This window comes from Schistocerca piceifrons, chromosome 8 (genome assembly GCF_021461385.2).
Source record: "Schistocerca piceifrons isolate TAMUIC-IGC-003096 chromosome 8, iqSchPice1.1, whole genome shotgun sequence".
NCBI classification, from domain to species: Eukaryota; Metazoa; Arthropoda; class Insecta; order Orthoptera; family Acrididae; genus Schistocerca; species Schistocerca piceifrons.
The window spans coordinates 263,211,535-263,228,838 of NC_060145.1; the positions used below are offsets into that span (position 1 = coordinate 263,211,535).

At 45.0% G+C, this 17,304-nt stretch overlaps 1 protein-coding gene across 1 annotated transcript in view; it reads left to right on the forward strand.

Moving 5' to 3' along the window:
* Nucleotides 1–17,304, forward strand: part of LOC124712257 — a 243,834-nt gene that overhangs the window by 121,363 nt on the left and 105,167 nt on the right. Inside the window, exon 5 of the mRNA XM_047242551.1 lies at nt 8,775–9,202. Coding sequence (XP_047098507.1) covers nt 8,775–9,202 — 428 coding nt within the window. The remainder of the gene's footprint in view (nt 1–8,774; nt 9,203–17,304) is intronic.

Sequence of the window (17,304 nt, forward strand, 5' to 3'; positions counted from 1 at the left end):
AACCTAAGGACATCACAAACATCCATGCCCGAGGCAGGATTCGAACCTGCGACCGTAGCGGTCTTGCGGTTCCAGACTGCAGCGCCTTTAACCGCACGGCCACTTCGGCCGGCTGAAATTAATCATTAAATGGTGGACAGTTTCTAATGTACAGCATCCCATGAAAGGCAAATACACATCAGATTATAATTCTAGCCCAATTACTGGACCTACTGACTCCAAACTTGTGTTTCTTGAAAATTTGAAAACATTTCTTGATATCTGGCATGCATTGCCGACTCATGGAAAATTAACCAATGAAACATACACTACTTTCTCTCACACACTTGCAACAACAGTTCAGTTATGCAGATACATTTTTAACACTTACAACTGGTCCTAAATTCTTACAGCAAAATTACAAACTGACGCTTTGGAAGCAAGATTTGGAGCTTATAGAAGGCTAAGTGGCTGCACATATAATGTTTCAGTTGAGCAAATTTTGGAATCTGAGAGGAAACTGAAAGTAATAAGTCTACTAAAGCTCAGACCTACTAAACATGGTGAATTTACATTAAATGATTTTGCAGCAAAAGTAAATTACAGCATAAAAAACCAAAAGTATGAAAATTTAGATAAATTAGAACCTGCTCTAGAGGAACTAGCAAACATTCCCATGATGGATGAAGACTCGAAAATCTTGGTTTGTATTGCTAGCTACACCAGCAAAACAGTGCTTGAGAAGCTGCAAAAAGGTGGAAAATGTTCAGGCTGTGAAGAAATGTTGCAGACACAGGATGAAATTTTGTTGCAGTGTGAAACCAAAGAACTCCTTTCCTATTTCAACCAACTGAATTGTGGGGGATTGAAGTGTCCTTCTTCTGTAATGATTTCCTTGTGTTGTAATATATATAAACATTTTCAAGTTCTGATTAGCAGCACATATGAACCAGAATTCCTAAAACTTGAAAATCAGAGAGATGCAGTACTTGCCTTAGGAACTGAATTGTGTGAAAATGCCGTTAGTAACCTCAGTGATGTGTGCAAATGTGGCATTCCTTTAAAGACAATAATCAAGAAAAGTATTAAAGTGCTTTCAAATATTTTTATTAATAATTACGCAAAACTGTTGAATGAAAACTGTGTTTCAAAGGAAATTGCTCGAACACTAGTCAAACAAAAAAGAGGAACTCATGAAGACATTGCAGCAAAAATAACAAAACGCAAAGTGGCCAAGCTGAGCAGCAAATAAATACAACAGGTACTCAAAATCAAACACTTCTATCATATTACGTAATGACAGTGACTAGAATTAACTGCATATTGTTTAATACAATTTTGTGCTTTAGTTACACGCTTCATTTATTATTGATATGTAGCTTCTATTGTGCAAATTATTATTAGTGTCCAAATATGCCATTTACATGTGTTTTGTAGTAGTTTTTTGGATTTGATTTTGAGTTGCATCTCATAATTTTACTTCGTCATAGTCCTTATTACGTAATTTGTGGCTTAAGTGACAACTTTTTATTTAAGTTTGAAGATAGAAAAATACATAACAATACATTTCTTACGCAATTTAGAATCTACTTCCCATTTATGAAGTTTGTAAATTATTCGTATTTGGGTAGCGCTGAAATACTTGGCCTAAGACGGCCGCCATCTTGGTTTCTGTGTTGTGGTCTGATGTATTGTAGGTGGTCTTGATACAGCGCTGGGAGTATGACGCGACAATCATGGCACATATGCGGGCCTCGCTTCCCATAGCGACTGCGCCTCGGGCCACGTATACGGCCCTCGCGTCCGGAATGGGTTAGTATTAAGTGTATTTACAGCCAAGACGCTGGACATGTTAAATCTTGCAATGTTTGTGTAACCTAACGGAAATTACTACCCTGGTAGCCTGTCTATCAAGTCATTACCAATGCTAAACGGCGCTGTAAGTGAACTTTGAATCGTACAGCTGACGCCTACTTAAATAGCGAGTGACACTGGCTCGATCGTCAGCTGAAGTTGTGAAACACACTGTAGGCCTTTACTTCCACACAGAGCATCGTTCGTTCTGACCGCTTGTCTGTTCAGCTATTCAATAATGATGTCTTTGATGATTGGCCAGTGCTGAACACGCTTTGTTACGTAAAATACCTTTAACTCAAAACGGTGGCATCTCTATGAAAATAATATAATGTCCATGTCGGTAACGACTACATAGAGCTAGCAGTTGGTAAGTACTATGTGTTTGAATAATGGAATAATTATGAAGTACGTCGACACAGTGACCATGGGACATGCAGTGTGCTCTGTCTCTTGACTGGTGTTCGGAGCTTGGATTGATGCTCATGTCCTTTCCCTGCGCGATGTGTCTGACAAGTGCAACCCTTTAAGCAAAACGCCATTAGCTCCTACACCTATTGTGCATCCATAGATTTGGCTTGTATCGAATGTCTACAAATTGTGGGATATAGGTTTTCAAATATTTATGTTCGCTTTCGCCGGAGTCCTTTTTGTTCGCTTATTGTTTCGACAAGTTTTGTTTACCACTCTGACGTGATATGAGGATAAGAGGGCCTCGCCTTCGATTTTTGTTATGAGGTTTACGTAAAGCTGTAGATGTTTTGTGATAGGTCGGTCACCAGTTCATAGTTCCCGGTGTTCTCCTATACGATTTGAACATTCTGGTGAAGCTTATGTTCGAAGTTTTCAGTATTCAGAAAAAAGAGTAGCCGCCGGTGTACCATGATTTTAAATATGTTCGTCGTTGTGGCCCCCTTCCGTTTTTGCAATAGAAGTTGAGGATCTGCAGAGCTGTGTTCTTGGAAGCATGAAAGAAACAGAAAAATCGGACATGGACGGTGATGGTGATGATCGTATACCATTGATGGCCGTGAGGCCCCCATGTGGGGATGTTGGGCCGCCGAGATCCAAGTCTCTTCAGTTGACATCTCATTGGGTAACTAGCGTGTCATTTCTGATGAATGGATGACGAAGACAGCACAACACCCAGTCCACAAGCGGAGAAAATCTCAAAGCCGGCTGGAATCGATCCTGGACCCTCCGAATGGCAGTCAGTCGCACTGATCACTCAGCTAAGGGGGCAGACAACGTCATGTGACACCACGACCTTGTGTAAGATTTTCATGTGGATGCCATTTGGGCAACTTGCGTGTCCTCCAGCCGACGACACCCGGTTTTTCGTAGAAGGTCACTCATCCAAGTACTAACCGGGCCTAACGTTGACAACTTCGGTGATCGGGCGGGAACCGGTGTTACCAACGGTGCGAGGTCGTTGGCCAGGACATGGACAGTACACGGTGTGATCCTGTCTTTTGAATTGAATAACATATCGTATCCTCGTTGTTTTCGTTCCTGTTGGACTACTTCGATTTTGAGAACTTTTAACATTGCAACGCGTCAGCAATCGTGAATAATTTAGTGGTTATAAAGAATCCGCCTCGATTGCAAATAGAAACCGGATGTTGACCTAGGTTTCGGCGCGGATAACCTCCCCTTCTTCGGAATACACTAAAACTACTTGCATAAAATGTAAAATAAACGGTACGTGTGTACCATGTCAATAAGCTGTGCTTAGCTCAAACGTCAGAAGCGTGCTTCCTCACCACAGCCGCGGGCTCTCAGGGAAACTGAGGTGGCGCCGGCAGCTATGCTGTGAGAATGTCTTTTGCCCTTTTGGGCGTTCTGTATTAATGTTGGACCATGCCTCTTTAGGCAGTTTGTAGTTTTAGTGTGTTCCGAAGAAGGTGTGGATATCCGCTCCGAAACCTAGGTCAACATCCGGTTTCTATTTGCAATCTAGGCGGATTCTTTATAATCATTACTTCCATTTTCTTAGTGTCTGCATGCGTTTGATAACAGGTTTTAAATCTACATATGCATGACAATGTATTTGAATATCAATACATGTGTATGTCATAGGGCAATGTTTTTTGTGCTATACGTTAAGGTTTCTTTTGGTTCCACTGAGACATAGAGTACTACTAATCCAATCCTGTCTTCATTATCTCTGCGTAAGTGGCCTAGTAATGTGCTACTAAGTGCTTCTATGACACAGGCAGTAACGGGAAAGGAATAATGAGATGCGATAAGTTTTGTATGCCACAGAAAAAGTTTTTATAATTGAAAGAAGTTCTTATTATCAGAATTTCACTTTGAGTTCCGGCGATTACACTGCGACTATCGTGCTTCCATCTGCATGCACGATGGCTGGGCGGTGCGCATCACCGCTCTAGCTGGATTATGTCATCGATCAGTTAACGGCGAGCAAGTCTGACAGTTCTGACGGCTGATAACCGACTGTTCACGCTATTATCAACTATTCTCCACGCGTATTCCAACCTTAACAAATAACTTCTGGTAGCCAGTGCCTTATTCTTTCTCGTATAGCTGTTACTGATGATTTGTTTAAAAAGATTTTATACAGATAACTATCCAGTATTACTGTGACAGTAATTACAAATTTTACGATTTAGTTTCTTAGGTGCAAGGATTTGATTAAGTTGTACAATACACATGAGCTCCACTGTGTTAGCGCCTGGAACCCTCCACTATTCTACTAACGGATGCAAAGGTGATACTTTCGCTTGCACCGTTAGAAAGGAATTTAAGAAAAGCAAAGCACAGCGTCAAAGTCTTCCTTGTAGTAATTACAATCATTAGATTCGTTGTTTCACACGCGAGTGCTATGTTCCTTCTTTAGGTAAGTTTACTGTTTAATTTTCTGCCTACTGTAAAGTCAAGGTTTCTTTCAGCAAAATAGAAGAGGAGTTGGCAGAGGGGCAGAGGCAGTACCAGTTTCAAGTACTTAGGAGTGACGTTTCCGTCCCATCATTTGCATTGCGTCCACCAGAAGCCTCCCGACAACATTAGTCAAAAACGTCGTGTGGGACCTATTCTTTATTCTGGGAGGATGTGTACCAGACAAAAATTTGAAACCCTAATGTTCGTGAATTTGTGTTACTTTTTTTATCGATATCGTGTTCGGCATGGGCAGTGTATGAGGAGTTGTTTTAATTGTCACCTTGGAAAAATAATGTTGGGTAACGCTTTGTTCATTTGCAATCTTGGCAAGCACTGAAGTTGCTTTGTCCAGCAAGATGGCGCAGTGGTTCACACTGAACTCATATTCGTGAGGACGACGGTCCAAATCTGTGTCCGACCATCTCAATTTAGGTATTTCGTGGATTCCGCAAATCTCACCAGACAAATGCCGAGACAGTTCCTTTGAAAGGGTATCAATGTCGACCCTAATCTTCCTTCATTCCTTCAACTGGAGTATGGAGCACTTTCTGCGTTTGGTGGGGAACAGCGCTGCAACAATCAGCGTTGATTTAGTGGAAGTGTAGGGCAACAATTCAGCACCATGTATGACAGTGGTTTAGAGTGCGGTCAGACGAGTATGTCTGATGGAAAACGAAGTGGCAGACTGTCTCTTTGGCGAAGAACCGGGAGTCGTACGAGAAGTGGAGACAATGGTGCTCAGACAGTGGCGTAGCACAGTCGTGGCTAAAGTAGAAAAAGTGACAGGGAGCCACGGATCAGTCATTAACGTTAATAAAATGTAAACACAGACTGTACCTTCAACATAAAAGTAGTTCGATAATATCACAGTTGTCCAGTTACACCATAAATGTGGCAAAGCTACGAGGACCATTCTAAAGATAAAGAACGTTCCTTTCTATGGACATTGTTATCCAAGATACTGCAAGAAATCTTATTTTCAACATATTTTGATATCTCTGCATTTATTAAGCAGTCACTGTTGAAATTTAAACATCTGCTGTAGCCTCCACAAGCTCACCTATGCCTTCTGTGTACTCAGTTGCCGCAAAGTTATTGAACCAGTCACTAACGTCCTTGTTCAATTTGTTTTCATCTCCATAGTGCTTTCCGCTGAAAAAAATCCTAGGATTTGGGAAAGAGAAGGAAATAGCTCTGGGATAAAAGGCTGATGTTGAAAATTTTCCCACTTAAACAGACCAAGCAAATCCTTCCTCATCGTAGTCGAGTGAGGACGAGCGTTATCGTGAAGAGGCACAACAGCATTTGACAACAGCCCACGGCATTTATTTTCAACGGGGTGGCGTGGTCAGTGATGGTCTGACAGTAGACAGCTGAATTTAGAGCCCTCTTGTAGGGATAATGTCAGTGATGCTCTTTTGTTTTCAAAACGTAGTCACCAAATATTTTAGTGCTCGGAATTTGTCTGTTTTTTTACGGATTTGTTGGGAATCGTGAATGATGTCATTCCATTGAGTGGTGCTTTTCTTCTGGACTTTCTTGTGAAACCTAGATTCGTCACTAGTAACAGTACAGTTGAAAAACTCTACACCATCCTTATGAAATCGAGTGAAAGAAGTCAGTGCTGTTCCCATTCGTTGTTTTTGTTTTCATCCGTCAGAAGTGGAGTAATCCACCTGGCCACGAACTTTTCTGTAGCTCATATCACAACTAAAATTTTGATAGAGAACTGATCGTGAGATTTAAGCAAGGTATAATCTCAGTCCGTCAGTAGTGAAACGTATACCCAGATGAAGTGTTTCATCAGTTCAAGATTTGCGTTCATCACTCACAACTAAAGGTCGGCCTGGTCATTCATCATCATGAATATTCGTCCGTCATTAAGAATGATGCATAATTTTCTAACTGAAGCTTTATGCATCGCCTTTCCATAAACATCGATTCTTTATCTGTAAATTTCGATAGAGAAGATGAGGGGAAGGGGGGAAGGAGAGAATTTTTAGACTTGTCAGATAGAAACGATCTTTACTTTGAAAATTATCCTCGTAAATAGTGCCATAGATAAAAAATAATGTTAAATACCCGGTAAATGCAAGTAAGTAGTATCCACACAATCTACACACTTGGTTCTCAGTTCTACCCGGGTCATTCTGGTGCTTTTTTTTTATGTCCTTCGTCCACCTGCTCCTTAATTTACCTCTACGTCTTTGACCTTCTGTGCTTTCGAGAATTGCAGCTTTTCTAGTGCCTTTGCTCTCATGATATACCTAAAGCTCCTTATCTTCTCTACAGTATTTTAGCCTTCGAAGATTCCGTGATGAAGTTACAGACTTTCAGGGTCGCTGGAGAAGAATAAATGCATCAACGTGAGGTAAGGGACACTGACCTGGAAACGACGAGTCGAAAGTTATAAGCGAAAATCATTGTGATACCTCCGACAGTGTAATACATGTACCGGTACTGTAGTTGCAAAGATTGTAGGGCAGACAACTTTCAGAGGTGGTATTATGGACCAAAATAAGAAAAACAATTCTAGCAAGCAGGGGCTCTAAAATGTACACCTTAAGAGCTATGAGCACTTGTTTATCTGTCCTACCGACAAGTTCAAAAATGGTTCAAATGGCTCTGAGCACTATGGGACTTAACATCTATGGCCATCAGTCCCCTAGAACTTAGAACTACTTAAACCTAACTAACCTAAGGACAGCACACAACACCCAGCCATCACGAGGCAGAGAAAATCCCTGACCCCGCCGGGAATCGAACCCGGGAACCTGGGCGTGGGAAGCGAGAACGCTACCGCACGACCACAAGATGCGGGCTACCGACAAGTGCTCCCAGCTCTTAAGGTGTACGTTTAAGAACCCATGTTTAACGGTCTTTCTCTCTTGTTTTGGCCCTTAGCTGTGAAAGCTGCATTTACCCTTCTTCAGCTTCCCTAAAGATTTGTAAGGTCATCACGGGATCAACTTTTGTATTTCGTTTTATTTTTTCAGTCTGTTTTATTTTTTACTTTTCTAGTCCTCGAGAGATTCAGAGTCTTTCTCCAAACACACATTTCATAACAATGGTGTTTCCTGGGATCCACTTTTTTTCTGTCCACGACTTGCATCCTTACTGTGGGAAAGATCAGAGTTTCAGCCATTTTTGTTTTGAGAATGAGATTTTCACTCTACAGCGGAGTGCGCGCTGATATGAAACTTCCTGGCAGATTAAAACTGTGTGGCGGACCGAGACGCGAACTCGAGACCTTTGCCTTTCACGGAAAAGTGCTCTACCATCTGAGCTATCCAAGCACGAGTTTGAGTCTCGATCCGGCACACGGTTTTAATCTGCCAGGAAGTTTCATATCAGCGCCCACTCCGCTGCAGAGTGAAAATCTCATTCTGGAAACATCCCCCAGGCTGTGGCTAAGCCATGTCTTCGCTTTATCCTTTCTTCCAGGAGTGCTAACTCTGTAAGGTTCGCAGGAGAGCTTCTGTAATGTTTGGAAGGTAGGAGACGAGATACTGGCAGAAGTAAGGCTGTGAGGATGGCTCGTGAGTCGTGCCTGGGTAGCTCAGATGGTAGAGCACTTTCCCGCGAAAGGCATAGGTCCCCATTTCGAGTCTCTGTCCGGCACATAGTTTTAATCTGCAGGAAGTTTCATTTTTGTTTTGGTTAGTAGTGGCTTTACCTTTCCTTTGACAATGTCCTTAATTTAATTGTAGAGTTTTTTTACATGTTCTCACCTTCTTTTATTGCTATTGCAGATCCTAAATATCTATGTTTGTCGACTTCCTCAATTGTTTATCCTCATATCAGTTTTCACTCCTGTAGTAAAAACTATTGTTTCTTTAAATTTAGCCTAAGACCAACTGTTTCACTTTCCTTTCGTATTTTTCCATCATACTTCTATTGCTTTCTCGACTGTCTGCTGTAAGTGATTTGTAACTGGTAAGTCCTGTTAGAAGCCCCCTCCTTTAATACAGTTTCCATATCTGTTAGACCTGAGACAGGATTTCAGTTTAGTAGTGGTATTTGGTGTGTTGTTGTGACAGGACAATGCACTGCCCGGAACTAGAGGCACCAACGCTTCTACTGTGGAGGAGCACACGGGCCCTTGGATAGAGCAGCAGAGGCCGTCGCTGGCCCCGAGGAACCGCGAGGAGCGGCCGCCAATCAAGGACTCTGCCGGCACGGAGGAGGGGGCGGATGCGGGGGTGGAGGACAAGGAGGCCGCGGAGTGGCGGGCGCGCCCCGGCAAGCGGCCCCCGGGCAGCGTGCAGCCCGCGCCGCTGCTGCCGCCCTCGGACCGCAGCCGCTCGCCGCCCCCGCCGCCCCCACCCAAGAAGAAGCAGGCCACGACGCCAACCCCGCCGCACACCGTCGCCGACTCCAGGGTGGCCGCTGAGGGCGGTCACGGCGCCTCCACCACTGCAGGGGCCAGCGTCGCGACCGGCACTAGGACGACGCCGCCGCCCACCACGTGAGTTGATCAGCATTCGCACAACTTCGTGCAGTGCCACCTTGAGATGGGGTGCGTACAAGTAACTTGGACCGTAGCTACGAAGGCGCCGTGGTAGGGAACGGACAGCCGTAGGAGCGGGTGTTCCGTTGCATGCGGCAGTAGGGAAGGTAAGATAATACACTACTGGCCATTAAAATTGCTACACCACGAAGATGACGTGCTACAGACGTGAAATTTAACCGATAGGAAGAAGATGCTGTGATATGTAAATGATTAGCTTTTTCAGAGCATTCACGCAAGGCTGGCGCCGGTGGCGACACCTACAACGTGCTGACATGAGGAAAGTTTCCAACCGATTTCTCATACACAAACAGCAGTTGACCGGCGTTGCCTGGTCAAACGTTGTTGTGATGCCTCGTGTAAGGAGGAGAAATGCGTACCATCACGTTTCCGATTTTGATAAAAGTCAGATTGTAGCCTATCGCGATTGCGTTTTATCGTATCGCGACATTGCTGCTCGCGTTGGTCGAGATATAATGACTGTTAGTAGAATATGGAATCTGTGGGTTCAGGAGGGTAATACGGAACGCCGTGCAGGATCCCAACGGCCTCGTATCACTATCAGTCGAGATGACAGGCATGTTATCCGCATGACTGTAACGGATCGTGCAGCCACGTCTCGATCCCTGAGTCAACAGATGGGGACGTTTGCAAGACAACAACCATCTGCACGAACAGTTCGACGACGTTTGCAGCAGCATGGACTATCAGCTCGGAAACCCTGGCTGCGGTTACCCTTGACGCTGCATCACAGATAGGAGCGCCTGCGATGCTGTACTCAACGACGAAGCTGGATGCACGAATGGCAAAACGTCATGTTTTCGGATGAATCCCGGTTCTGTTTACAGCATCATGATGGTCGAAACCGTGTTTGGCGACATCACGGTGAGCGCACATTGGAAGCGTGTATTCGTCATCGCCATACTAGCGTATCACCCGGCGTGATGGTATTGGGTGCCATTGGTTACACGTCTCGGTCACCTCTTGTTCGCATTGACGGCACTTTGAACAGTGGACGTTACATTTCAGATGTGTTACGACCCGTGGCTCTACCCTTCATTCGATCCCCGCGAAACCCTACATTTCAGCAGGATAATGCACGACCGCATGTTGCAGGTCCTGTACCGGCCTTTCTGGATACAGAAAATGTTCGACTACTGCCCTGGCCAGCACATTCTTCAGATCTCTCACCAACTGAACACATCTGGTCAATGGTGGCCGAGCAGCTGGCTCGTCACAATACGCCAGTCACTACTCTTGATGAACTGTGGTGTCGTGTTGAAGCTGCATGGGCAGTTGTACCTGCACACGCCATCCAAGCTCTGTTTGACTCAATGCCCAGGCGTATCAAGGCCGTTATTACGGGCAGAGGTGGTTGTTCTGGGTACTGATTTATCAGGATCTATGCACCCAAATTGCGTGAAAATGTAATCACATGTCAGTTCTATTATAATATATTGGTCCAATGAATACCCGTTTATCATCTGCGTTTCTTCTTGGTGTAGCAATTTTAATGGCCAGTAGTGTATAGCAAAGTGATTCGCAGCAAGTTGATTATTAAAGAGCTGCGACAGCAACAGGAAACAAGAGGATAGGCTTGTGAATGACAGTTACGGCCTCTGACATTCAGTGTCTGATCAAATGTATCGGAACATCCCTGAGTAACAGGAAATGTACCACTAGAAGCCAGAGCAGGTGGATCAACAGATATAAAAGGAGGCGTGGAGTATTGTGTCGTCAGTTCGCTACGGGCGCAACCCGCCAGTAGTCCCACTTCCCGTCCAAACTATCGCAAAGGTTTTTGTCCTCGTGGCACTTTTTTTCCCTAGCCCTTAAAACTACATCTACATCTACATTTATACTCCACAAGCCACCCAACGGTGTGTGGCGGAGGGCACTTTACGTGCCACTGTCATTACCTCCCTTTCCTGTTCCAGTCGCGTATGGTTCGCGGGAAGAACGACTGTCTGAAAGCCTCCGTGCGTGCTCTAATCTCTCTAATTTTACATTCGTGATCTCCTCGGGAGGTACAAGTAGGGGGAAGCAATATATTCGATACCTCATCCAGAAACGCACCCTCTCAAAACCTGGCGAGCAAGCTACACCGCGATGCAGAGCGCCTCTCTTGCAGAGTCTGCCACTTGAGTTTGTTAAACATCTCCGTAACGCTATCACGGTTACCAAATAACCCTCTGACGAAACGCGCCGCTCTTCTTTGGATCTTCTCTGTCTCCTCCGTCAACCCTATCTGGTACGGATCCCACACTGATGAGCAATACTCAAGTATAGGTCGAACGAGTGTTTTATAAGCCACCTCCTTTTTTGATGGACTACATTTTCTAAGGACTCTCCCAATGAATCTCAACCTGGTACCCGCCTTACCAACAATTAATTTTATATGATCATTCCACTTCAAATCGTTCCGCACGCATACTCCCAGATATTTTACAGAAGTAACTGCTACCAGCGTTTGTTACGCTATCATATAATCATACAATAAAGGATCCTTCTTTCTATGTATTCGCAATACATTACATTTGTCTATGTTAAGGGTCAGTTGCCACTCCCTGCACCAAGTGCCTATCCGCTGCAGATCTTCCTGCATTTCTCTACAATTTTCTAATACTGCAACTTCTCTGTATACTATAGCATCATCCGCGAAAACCGCGTGGGACTTCCGACACTATCTACTAGGTCATTTATATAAATTGTGAAAAGCAATGGTCCCATAACACTCCACTGTGGCACGCCAGAGGTTACTTTAACGGCTGTAGACGTCTCTCCATTGATAACAACATGCTGTGTTCTGTTTGCAAAAAACTCTTCAATCCAGCCACACAGCTGGTCTAATATTCCTTAGGCTCTTACTTTGTTTATCAGGCGACAGTGCGGAACTGTATCGAACGCCTTCCGGAAGTCAAGAAAAATAGCATCTACCTGGGAGCCTGTATCTAATATTTTCTGGGTCTCATAAACAAATAAAGCGAGTTGGGTCTCACACGATCGCTGTTTCCGGAATCCATGTTGATTCCTACATAGTAGATTCTGGGTTTCCAAAAACGACATGATACTCGAGCAAAAAACGTGTTCTGAAATTCTACAACAAATCGACGTCAGAGATATAGGTCTATAGTTTTGCGCATCTGCTCGACGAGCCTTCTTGAAGACTGGGACTACCTGTGCTCTTTTCCAATCATTTGGAACCTTCCGTTCCTCTAGAGATTTGCGGTACACGGCTGTTAGAAGGGGGCAAGTTCTTTCGCGTACTCTGTGTAGAATCGAATTGGTATCCCGTCAGGTCCAGTGGACTTTCCTCTGTTGAGTGATTCCAGTTGCTTTTCTATTCCTTGGACACTTATTTCGATGTCAGCCATTTTTTCGTTTGTGCGAGGATTTAGAGAAGGAACTGCAGTGCCGTCTTCCTCTGTGAAACAGCTTTGGAAAAAGGTGTTTAGTATTTCAGCTTTACGCGTGTCATCCTCTGTTTCATTGCCATCATCATCCCGGAGTGTCTGGATATGCTGTTTCGAGCCACTTACTGATTTAACGTAAGACCAGAACTTCCTAGGATTTTCTGTCAAGTCGGTACATAGAATTTTACTTTCGAATTCACTGAACGCTTCACGCATAGCCCTCCTTACGGTAACTTTGACATCGTTTAGCTTCTGTTTGTCTGAGAGGTTTTGGCTGCGTTTAAACTTGGAGTGAAGCTCTCTTTGCTTTCGCAGTAGTTTCCTAACTTTGTTGTTGTACCACGGTGAGTTTTTCCCGTCCCTCACAGTTTTGCTCGGCACGTACCTGTCTAAAACGCATTTTACGATTGCCTTGAACTTTTTCCATAAACACTCAACATTGTCAGTGTCGGAACAGAAATTTTCGTTTTGATCTGTTAGGTAGTCTGAAATCTGCCTTCTGTTACTCTTGCTAAACAGATAAACCTTCCTCCCTTTTTTTATATTCCTACTAACTTCCATATTCAGGGATGCTGCAACGACCTTATGATCACTGACTCCCTGGTCTGTACATACAGAGTCGAAAATTTCGGGTCTGTTTGTTATCAGTAGGTCCAAGATGTTATCTCCACGAGTCGGTTCTCTGTTTAATTGCTCGAGGTAATTTTCGGATAGCGCACTCAGTATAATGTCACTCGATGCTCTGTCCCTACCACCCGTCCTAAACATCTGAGTGTCCCAGTCTATATCTGGTAAATTGAAATCTCCACCTAAGACTATAACATGCTGAGAAAATTTATGTGAAATGTATTCCAAATTTTCTCTCAGTTGTTCTGCCACTAATGCTGCTGAGTCGGGAGGTCGGTAAAAGGAGCCAATTATTAACCTAGCTCGGTTGTTGAGTGTAACCTTCACCCATAATAAATCACAGGAACTATCCACTTCTATTTCACTACAGGATAAACTACTACTAACAGCGACGAACACTCCACCATCGGTTGCATGCAATCGATCCTTTCTAAACACCGTCTGTACCTTTGTAAAAATTTCGGCAGAATTTATCTCTGGCTTCAACCAGCTTTCTGTACCTATAACGATTTCAGCTTCGGTGCTTTCATTCAGCGCTTGAAGTTCCGGTACTTTACCAACGCAGCTTCGACAGTTTACAATTACAATACCGATTGCTGCTTGGTCCCCGCACGTCCTGACTTTGCCCTGCACCCGTTGAGGCTGTTGCCCTTTCTGTACTTGCCCAAGGCCATCTAACCTAAAAAACCGCCCAGCCCACGCCACACAACCCCTGCTACCCGTGTAGCCGCTTATTGCGTGTAGTGGACTCCTGACCTATTCAGCGGAACCCGAAACCCCACCACCCTATGGCGCAAGTCGAGGAATCTGCAGCCCACACAGTCGCAGAACCGTCTCAGCTTCCGATTCAGACCCTCCACTCGGCTCTGTACCAAAGGTCCGCAGTCAGTCCTGTCTACGATGCTGCAGATGGTGAGCTCTGCTTTCATCCAGCTAGCGAGACTGGCAGTCTTCACCAAATCAGATAGCCGCCGGAAGCCAGAGAGGATTTCCTCGGATCCATAGCGACACACATCACTGGTGCCGACATGAGCGAACACCTGCAGATGGGTGCACCCTGTACCCTTCATGGCATCCGGAAGGACCCTTTCCACATCTGGAATCACTCCCCCCGGTATGCACACGGAGTGCACATTGGTTTTCTTCCCCTCTCTTGCTGCCATATCCCTAAGGGGCCCCATTACGCGCCTGACGTTGGAGCTCCCAACTACCAGTAAGCCCACGCTCTGCGACCGCCCGGATCTTGCAGACTGAGGGGCAACCTCTGGAACAGGACAAGCAGCCATGTCAGGCCGAAGATCAGTATCAGCCTGAGACAGAGCCTGAAACCGGTTCATCAGACAAACTGGAGAGGCCTTCCGTTCAGCCCTCTGGAATGTCTTTCGCCCCCTGCCACACCTTGAGACGACCTCCCACTCTACCACAGGTGAGGGATCAGCCTCAATGGGGGCAGTATCCCGGGCAACCACAGTCGTAATCCGATCGGGGGATGCGTGGGACGAGCTGGCCGTCCCCGACAAACCTCCATCCGGAACCCCACAGTGATGCTCATTGGCAACAGCCTCAAGCTGTGTGACCGAAGCCAACACTGCCTGAAGTTGGGAGCGAAGGGATGCCAACTCAGCCCGCATCCGAACACAGCAGTTGCAGTCCCTATCCAATCCGTTACCGTTCAATCTTTTTCTGTCAACTATCTTCCGGTGAGACCGTATTGGTGAGTGATGGTGCTCAGACATACAGACAACACCGCAGACCTGCATCCTGTGCCTCCTGCATTTGAATATTAATCATACTGTAGAGATAACAGTAGAACTTTATGTGATGGACGTCATGCTAGTGCGGGTATGGAAGGGCTCTAGTATCTACTACAAAAAATGGATTTTTAGTACAGAAGCGATGAGAGCAGAATGATTCAGTGACACGAGCTCGCTGGCTTCGAACGTGAACTAGTCACTGGATTTCGGCTGAGAACAAATCTTCCAGCTATATTTCAGCCCTTCTAAAGCTGCCGGAGTCCACTGTTGATGATGTCATTGCGAAGTGGAAGCGCTGAGGAACAACCACAGCCGTACCAAGACCAGACCAGACCTCATGCACTGACGGACAGGGGTCGTCGAAAAAAATAAAATAAAAAAAAGTTCAAATGGCTCTGAGCACTATGGGACTTAACATCTGAGGTCGTCCGTCAGTCCCCTAGACTTAGAACCACTTAAACCTTACTAACCTAAGGACATCACACACATCCATGCCCGAGCAGGATTCGAACCTGCGACCGTAGCGGTTGCGTGGTTCCAGACTGAAGCGCCTACAACCGCGCGGCCACACCGGCCGGCGGCACAGTGTTCGTCGAACACTGCTGGGGGTGATTATAAAAAAATCACCTGAAATCAGCGGAAGGAATCAGTCAAGAGTTCCAAAGTGCTACCACCAGTCCAGCTAGCACAGTTTTTGTGCTTATATAGAGAAAAAGAATGGGGCATAATAGTCAAGAAGTTCCTCATAAGGGGCACGTTTGTGTTATCAGTAGTAAGTGACGCTTCAGATGCTGTATAGAGCGACGCCATTGCAGGTGGTCGACTGGAAATAAGTGATATGAAGTGGTCGGTTATACTACACCCTGTGGCAAACCGGTAGAAGATTTCGGTTTCAGGAATGCCGGTCATCTGGGCATATGGCACCAACAGTGAAGTACAGAGAAGGATGTGTTACAGTAGGGTGTTTTGGAGTGTGATCCTCTTATTTAGCTTAAGAAAACGCTGAATGTGGAGGGATATGAACACATTTTACGGTATTGTGTACTGCGTTCGGTAGATTCTTGACAATGATTGATTGTATCAGCGTGACAGTGCACCCAGTCATAATACTGCATCTGCGAGCCGGCCGATGTGGCGGAGCGGCTCTAGGCGCTTCAGTCCGGAACCGTGCTGCTGCTACGGTCACAGGTTCGAATCCTGCATCGGGCGTGGATGTGTGTGATGTCTTTAGGTTAGTTAGGTTTAAGTAGTTCTAAGTCTAGGGGACTGATGACCTCACATGTTAAGTCTCATAGTGCTTAGAGCCATTTGAACCATTTTTGAGCATCGGTGAGACAATGGTTTGTGGACAACATTCCCGAAATAGAATGGCCTGCTGAAAATCCCGACGGAACAACTTTGGAAAGTGTCAGAACGTTGATACCGCTCCATCGCTGCGTTCAACATCACCACTTACTCTTGTTTCGACTAGTCAGGAAAATACGCTGCTATTCCTCTACAGACATTCAGCGACCTCTCTGATAGTACCCCTTAAGAATTATAGCTGTCATTAAGGGCGAGTGTGGACACTCCCCAAATTAATATCCACTTATATGTGCCCAGATACTTTTGATCAAATAGTGTAACTGTTGTCATCCGTTTTAGTCAAGCGCTTTGTTTCATTGTGCTGAATTTTTAATAACATGTAAAAAAATCTCCAGTTAACAGCGAAATTGTGCACCAAAGTCAAAAGACTATTACAGTACCACAAGGTGTACTCAGTATTCGCAATTAACTGATAACATATAGAAGAATTCAATTCTACATTGCGTAGCCATTTATGCCATGGCGATATAGGGCATGCAGGTAAAGTTAACCAACAACATCGCCTGTTCCCGTGTCGGACTGTCCATCACTTTGTTATTCTGATGCAGGTATACTCGCAGACAGTACTAAGCTACAGCTGGCGAGTCTGCGAACGATCTTTGTAACAGGTTGTTACAGTATAACCAATAATCTGATAAACCAGTAGCTTATGATTAGGCTATTGATTAAGAACATCAAGTGGGATGGATGTTTTTAACAGACGAACGGCGTGGCTGAGCAGGCGACAACAAACTACGGTGGTCTCCCTTTTGGAATAGAGTGCTAGTAAAGACTGTGCGCTTCTGCACAGAGGCCATGGTACATTGCGCAAACTTCAGAATTCACAAAGGACCTAATGGCACAGCATTCAGTATAGTGTGAAATGCGTGATTATTTAGTTAGACCCCACTCTAGGCCTCAC